The sequence below is a fragment of the Ruditapes philippinarum genome, unplaced genomic scaffold (genome assembly GCF_026571515.1).
Source record: "Ruditapes philippinarum isolate M1 unplaced genomic scaffold, ASM2657151v2 ctg20900_1_1_1_1, whole genome shotgun sequence".
Taxonomy (NCBI): Eukaryota; Metazoa; Mollusca; class Bivalvia; order Venerida; family Veneridae; genus Ruditapes; species Ruditapes philippinarum.
In genome coordinates this window covers 359-8,439 of record NW_026852267.1, presented here as the reverse complement: position 1 = coordinate 8,439, position 8,081 = coordinate 359, and the positions used below count along the sequence as shown (strand labels likewise).

At 30.0% G+C, this 8,081-nt stretch overlaps 1 protein-coding gene across 1 annotated transcript; it reads right to left on the bottom strand.

Moving 5' to 3' along the window:
• Positions 1–826: 826 nt before the first annotated feature.
• On the bottom strand, positions 827–6,211 carry LOC132754983 (uncharacterized). Its single transcript, XM_060745751.1, has 4 exons — positions 6,136–6,211; positions 5,628–5,833; positions 2,116–2,235; positions 827–1,622 (listed from the first exon to the last, which is right to left on the bottom strand). Exons 2-4 carry the CDS (start codon positions 5,808–5,810, stop codon positions 1,251–1,253), a joined length of 675 nt encoding a protein of 224 aa, XP_060601734.1. The 5' UTR covers positions 5,811–5,833; positions 6,136–6,211; the 3' UTR covers positions 827–1,250.
• Between the last annotated feature and the right edge of the window lie 1,870 nt (positions 6,212–8,081).

Sequence of the window (8,081 nt, the reverse complement as noted above, 5' to 3'; positions counted from 1 at the left end):
CCTTTGTAACAACAATGCCAAACCGATGGCAAATTGTGCGGTTTGATCAAAGACTAGTATCGTATTCAGCAGTAAAATACGGTTTCAAATTTCTAAGTGTTCCCATACCACGTGTCTTTCACGTCATTTTTGATAATACGGCAAGCAAACTGCTTTATTCAAACCTTTACACTCACGTTAGTTCTTTATCACATATGACTGAAAAAAGCTTAGGGAAAAGTTGGTGATATCACAAACGCATGGTAATTTTTCCTAATGTTTTTTTCTTTCCGTAGAAACTTCCAGTTTTCCCGTTTTAAGTGTTTATTTACTATTTCTGCTTGCCCTATTTACAAAAACTTAGTTACGTGAAAATCACATGGAATGCACACACTGCATGATCTCGGAAGCTATTTTAAAAAAAAATTGTACAAAAGAACGATGAAACAATGCTATGCTTCACGTATTTATTCAACAAACAGACATTACACATTTAATTTCATGGTCTTTTTTGCATTGATGTAACAACCATATGTCGTGGTCAATACATTACATAACATATTAATAAAATAAATCTAATATATAGCAATAAAATTACCTGAGAAAAAGTGGACAACTTGGATACAATAACATAGAAATATTTATATACACTAAACGACAAATTATAACACATAAATAATGCATTTTCCTGAAGTAAGTCATGTTACATATAATTTTGAATGCAAAAATTTAATAGTACTATATAAAAACATACAGTATGTAATTAAGGATTCGGACGTTTATTGTAAGAAGACAATTTTTATAAAATAAATTCAGAATGAATTACTTATCTTAAAACCATAATTATATCATAGAATTTATATAATAATATAGCATGAATATAAAATGTAAACGTACATGTAAATTCACAAGACAAGAGTGGCAGTATTAATGATTCAGATCTGAAAAATAAAACAGATTCAAATGAAATAAAACAACATAATTGACAGCATCATATGATTTAAAAAAAAACAACAAACAAATATAAACATCTCTGGAAGCAGTTGTAAGGAGACATTGTAAATACGTTTTCTTCATAATTTGTCAGGGTTCTTCCGGCATCCGTAAATCCTTGAAGCCTTTTTATTAATACAAAATGTAGTTTGAAGATCTTCGAAATATTACATCTATAAAAATGTTCGATATCGCTTACATTTAAATATTTTTAGTCTTTAAAAGTAAGAATTCACAAATCTTTTAAAGGTTTCATAGGAAGTGTTTTGGGTTCATTATTAGGCATCTGTGTCGTCTAGAGAAAGTTCGATCACTTTGTATATTGTGTTCAGAAAATCCATTAATTGTACGCCATCTTGAACTGCAATGTATGTCCTATGGATATCATTCACAAGATTGGACTTTAATGACAGGAATGACGAATCAAGGTCGTTTTCTGATATAGAGCTTTTGACGTCACTTCCGCTGGATAGTATCGCTATTTTCAAGCTGCACATTGCACTTTTAAGTTCCGTTTCGTAATCCTGTAGCTTCTGTCTTGTTTTTGCTTCACTTGATATCTTAGCTATCTGTCCGTTTGTGCGAGCTTGATTTATATATAACATATGTTCCTCTATCAAATAATAATGTGACTTCAGTGCGAGTATTTTCTGAAAAAAGGAGAAAATTTCAGTTTCATTTAATACGTATAACTTGTTTATGGTTAAAAGTTGGGAGAAAGAATCTGCCATTTTAGACTTCGACCTTAACAGTATTTTTCCCACTTTCATTAGAAGTCTGAGGAATGGACTTAAGGATATTCTTATTTCTACACATCAATATTGGTGGTTTTTACAGAGATTATCTGTGGTAAGGCAAATGTTTTACAAATTATTCAATATTTCCAAGTTTGGTCGGAGGGTGATTTTCATGATTGCTTAGTTCACTTTCGGCATACATGAAGACTTACCTTACTTTTAACCATTCTCCTTAAAAATTCCTTATAAATTCTTAAATTGAAAGTAAGTTGCTTTTTCTTCCAGCCTGATCATACTTTATGCTGCTTTGATTTTCATCTTAAGATTGATAGCCTTAAATTCTAACATTGGCAGATATAACAGTGAAATCAGAACGTTAAGGGAGAAAATATACTCATATAGTTACTTGTTCAATGGCGGCCAATTTCTGTTCCGCCGTTGCATCAAACTCCTCGTCATCTATCCAACCATTGTATTCCTTCAATTTTTGTTCTTCGGCACTGCTTATTTTACCGTTATTAACTAACTGTAATAGGAAAAATTCCAAGCATTCAATAATGACACATGTCATTGCAAATTATATCGTGTGTTATGTTTCAATTATTTACTTATCAATTATTTAGAAAGTATAATTTACAGTATCTATAGTATGTTTTATTAACCACTTATTTATTCTTTTTCAGATTAAAATCATATTTTACGATGAATAGTGATAGAAATATTCTTTTGCTTTAAAGTTAAAATGTTTTGTTTCCAACAATGTTGAGGATTTTGACATCTCAAATTGTTTTCAATTTTTGTTTGTTTTAAGTATGCAAGCTACAAAATTTCAAACAAAACTTAAAATTTTGCTTTAAATGACTTCACTTACAAAATCAAATATCATATGTCGTGTGTTAGCGCAAAGTTTATAACCCCACCGCCCCGCCCCAACAAAAAAAAAATACAGAAAAAAAGTTTACTGACAGAGGCTTAAAGCTTAATAAATATAACATAACCGATAACTTGATGAATCATTGATGCGGAAAAGATTATAAAAACAAACGGAAATTGAATGAAAGGTGATACAGTTTTTGTAAAATGTTAAATGCCTTATACAGCTGATTCAGAAATATTAGTGAAATACTATCTTAATGACATTTTCTTATTTATAGTGACTCCACCGAGTTTTTTGACATGTAGGAATGGGAAATAATTAAAAGATAAATGTTCCATTGGATGAAGATTTAGACGAATAAATTGTGTTCCACAGCTCATCATTCGCTTACATCGTTTTTAAGAATAATTTTTCTAATTGTGAAAAATGATCCAAACATTTTTTTTCCTTCAGAAACTCGAAAGATTCTGTGAATGTCAAACAATTACATTCACTTGTATACATAAATGCCGGAAATGTTTTCTTCCGCAACTTTTTGTTCTAGTTGTATAAAATGTGTGAAACAATTATGTTTTTATTACATATAATTGAAAAAGGTAACTGCATTTAAATGTAAATCTTTGAAACATAATTAAACGTCTATATTGTACTTAAAAGGATGAAATTTATTTTTAGAAACAAATTTGTTACTATTTTTAACCTATCACGTGTTTTTACTTACGTGATTGTGACACTCCTTAGCAAAAGATGTCTGTTCAACGAATATAATTATGTAAGTCTTCGGGAACTAAACAACGCTCTTCTTTTTCTAAGTGATATCTTAATAACGTTAATTACAAATAAAGCAAGTGGACCAGATGAAATTAGTCATAAAATGCTAAAAGAAACAAGATATTCTGTCTGTGCTCCACTAGGTATTTTATTTAACAGATCTCTAGTCGAAAATATTTACCCTAATTCATGGAAATCAGCAGTTGTAATGCCAATATATAAAAAGGGCAGTAAAAACATGCCTATGAATTATAGACCCATTTCTCTAATAAGTTGTGTAGGTAAAGTATTTGAGCGAATTGTTTTTAAGCACATTTATAATCATTTACATGTTAATAATCTTATATATCACCAACAGTCTGGGTTTTTACCGGGTCATTCCACCGTTTTTCAACTTATTGATATTTATCATCAAATTACTCAAGCCTTTGACAAAAAACAATCTACATGTATGATATTTTGTGACATTTCGAAAGCATTCGATAGGGTATGGCACAAAGGGCTTATATTTAAATTGCGGCAATACGGTATTGATGGCGATATATTAAATTGGTTGAGCAACTATCTTTTAAATCGGCACCAAAAAGTTTTTGTAAATTCAACTTTCTCAAGTGAGAAAATAACTACTGCGGGCGTTCCCCAGGGATCAGTCCTGGGTCCGTTGCTATTTCTAATCTACGTTAATGATATTGCGGATAATCTACTAAGCATAACCCGCCTCTTTGCAGATGATAGTTCGTTGTCGATTTCCTCTAGCAATATGAATTTTATAGAAAACACATTAAATACCGATCTACATACTCTTCAAGAATGGTCCCATAAGTGGTTAATTAAATTTAATCCAGATAAAACAGAAGTAATGTTTTTTTCCTTAAATGATGAACAACGCCCTTCTCTATTCTTTGAAAATACCCAACTTACTTATGTAAAAACGCATAAACATCTTGGACTTACATTGAGTGAAGATGGAAAATGGCACGAACACATTAATAATATTATGACATCAGCTTCTAAAGTTCTAAGCTCAATGCAATCATTGAAATTTAAACTCAAACGAAATACATTAAATCAAATTTATTTATCATATATGCGACCAATCCTCGAATATGCCTCCACTGTTTGGGATGGCTGTAATGAAAATGATAAACATTCTCTTGAAAAGATGCAATATGAAGCAGCGCGTGTTGTCACAGGTCTAACTAGATCGGTATCTATAGACCGTTTACTTAGAGAAATTGGCTGGGTATCTTTGTCGGATAGAAGAATTATGCAAAAATTAATAATAGTTTACAAAGCCCATCAAAACAATGTTCCAAGCTACTTACTAAATCTTTTCCCAAATAGTGTCGCTAATTCTACTCCATACTTCCTCCGAAATGATAACAACTATGTGACAATCGCACGGAGAACACAAATATTCGCAAAATCTTTCATTCCTTCATCCATAGAGTTATGGAACAATTTGGATGATCGTATTAGACATGCGGCTTCTCTTAATATTTTTAAATCTCGTCTCAAAGAAATTTATAAACCACATACTGTTCCTCAATATTTTGTATACGGAGATCGAAGTTTATCTGTTTACCATGCACGTTTTAGAAACGAATGTAGTAATCTTAATGCGGATCTTTGTAAAAATCATCTACGAGATAACTCACTTTGTAGCTACTGTACATCCAGTATTGAAGATGCCGAACATTACTTTTTTAAATGTCCCAAATATAACGAAATAAGAGTGCAGTTATTCCGCTCAACTCGCAGTTTCCATCCTTTGAGCGTAAAGACCCTTTTGTTTGGAAAAGAATCTCTTTCTGATGAGAATAACTTATTTATTTTTGATAAGGTACAATTATTTATTAAATTATCGTGTAGATTTGAATCTTAATTTTTTATATTATCTGTACTACTTGCCACGTTCAATTGATATCCCTACTTACTGAACTCTATCCCCCTTTTTTTTTCTTTTCCTTTTATGTAATGCTTTTCTTCTTCTTTCTCCTTGTGCATTTTTCCCTAATTGCTCTACTATCATACATTTTGGTTTGTAACTGTCTTATTATTATTAGATAATTCAATATATCAGGGAAGAACCGTTTGCTGATGTTGTAAGAACTCGTGGTTCAACCCTTTTGCTACTTTTGTATTTATACTATGATAATATAATGTTATAAATGTGTAAAAAAAAAAAGAGCAATAAAATATGTTTAAATCAAAATTACATTTTTAACATCATTATTTATGAGAATCTATCAAAAACCAATATCACTTACGTATTCTGATATGTTTTTGGCTTCTATTTTCAATCCCGATGTCCTTGCTATGAGGTCTTTGATACTTTTTCTAAGCGGCACTCCATTTGATGGTGACGGGCTCTGTTCAGCAAAGACAAAGCACGGATTACTAAGATCAGTCGATCGTTTCACTGGATGAGAAATTACGACAGTCACACACATCGCCGAGATAATTATAAATGAACCTAGAAAAATAAAACAAATTAAAACAATGATATCTTTATTTTCATGTCGAAATGTTAAGTTTTTTTCTTTAAATAATTAATGATTAAGAAAGAATTTAGTAACATATGCTGGACATTATAAGCATTTTTGCTCGATTATGTACAATATTATCAAATTTTGATAAGAATGATTCAAATAATACTTTTACAGGAAGTACGAAGAAAATTTCCATTTCTATAAAAATATATTTTATTGTACTAATGTAGATGAATGACTGCTTTGATCAAAGAATGAGTGAAAAATAAACGTGTAAATAATTTACCTCTACTAAATGAAGAGAAAAATTCCAAAGAAAATATTTTTAGAAAAAGATCCTTGTCATATTGTGTCTTTCTATCTCAAATTCTGAATATTAAATGTGCTATGAAGTAGCAGATTGGGAGTTTTACTTCTGGGGTTTCAGTTTGTTTAAGTACGTCATTAAGGAAAATATATTTAAAACAAGTGTAGTACTTGAATAACTAAATTTGTCAATTTGTACTTACGAAACATGTTTCCTTCTCAATTATACAATACAAAACAGCTATCTTAATTAATTTAAGAAATAAAAGACAAAGTAAAACCAATATATTTCACAAGTCTATATTCACAACACTAAGTTGGTGTGTGGAATAAGGTCGAATGATTTGGCTGATTAGGCGCCTGGTCTTATAGAGTAAATCATGTACAAAAAACAGGACTTTCACCGGAATCTGGATTTTTTTAAATTTGTCATCAAAATAATTGTATTATGGATACAAGTGAAAATACGGAAACATTAAACATTGAAAATACGGAAAATTGAAACACGCACTTTATGTCATCAATATTGCTCAATATTTCATTTATAAGTATATAATAAAGTGGTTTAATTCATCTTCGGTTACTATTATATTTTTCTAAAGGTACTATCAACTTATGTTGTCATGTTGAAGAAATAAATTTACTTTAATAGGCTGTCAGTTTATGCCATACTTATTAAAGAAATTCTTACAGACAAAGAGAACTGTACATACTCCCTTAACTTAAACAAGTCATGTTTGAGAAAAAGAATCCATGGCCCATTACAAAATTTTGACACGCACCTGCTAAAGCATGTGAGTAACTATCGAATTAAAAAAAATCAATACAGATTGTTTATGGCAAAATACGGACAGTAGACCATGTAAATGTTCAAGTAGTATACATGTGAAGTTTGAGAAGAAAGTGTTTCCTTTCATAACAGGATAATTAGTATATACTTGCAAGCTCTGAATTAGCAAATAGTGATAAATATACATAATACATCATCATTATGATAACGTGGACAGATGATTTGATTCCATAGAAAAGCAGAAAAAGTACAAGATTAATGTGTTGTTTTATGAACTTAATACTGAACGAAAATGTGGTTTCCAAATACGTCAATAAAACGCATTTTATGTTAACTCAAAATATTTTCCAAAAAGTTTTTTTTTTCTTTTTGGCATAAGCTATAATGGACATTTAAGAACAACATATAATAAAATATAATAATATAATCATTGAAGACGGTATAATGAAAAAAGAAAGAAAGAAAAGCATCAATAGAAAAGAATAATTATACGGACATAGACTTATTGCATCATTTAAAGCATTGTACATGATTTTTTTCTTTATATAAAGATTAACTTACTGTTTTCTATTTAGAAAGAAAGCATATTACAATTTCTCCAAACTTCTCGATATTTGGTTTCTTTTTAACCAGATAGGAATTTGTTATTTCTTATTATTTTATCATCTATGTCTGAAATTGAAATTGTTCATTATTTTACTATTGTAGTTGTTCAGTTTTACATATATCATGAGCACTAAACATGTTTGCCATAGATTTGCCATTATGCCTGCATAAACAATAAACATCTTTACCCGATAATTTTGCATTACGCGTGCAAATAAGGTATCGAAACCTTATTTTTATTTATGCCATATATTTCACCATCAATAGATTATGATTGGATTTTTTTAAATGTATAATTCGGTGGAAAATAATGCTATCTCATATGCATGTTTTCTTTATGTTATGTTAATCGCAATTATTTATAAACTTGGAAATCATTTCAATATTGACATTAAAGTATGATTTCACATAGTTAGTGATTTGCTCATTGACAAGGTCGGGAACTCTGTCATTTTGAACGCTCTTTAATCGCTTACAGTGATAACCCTTTAAACAATACATTCCGCAGAGTACAAAACTAATAGGCCTTG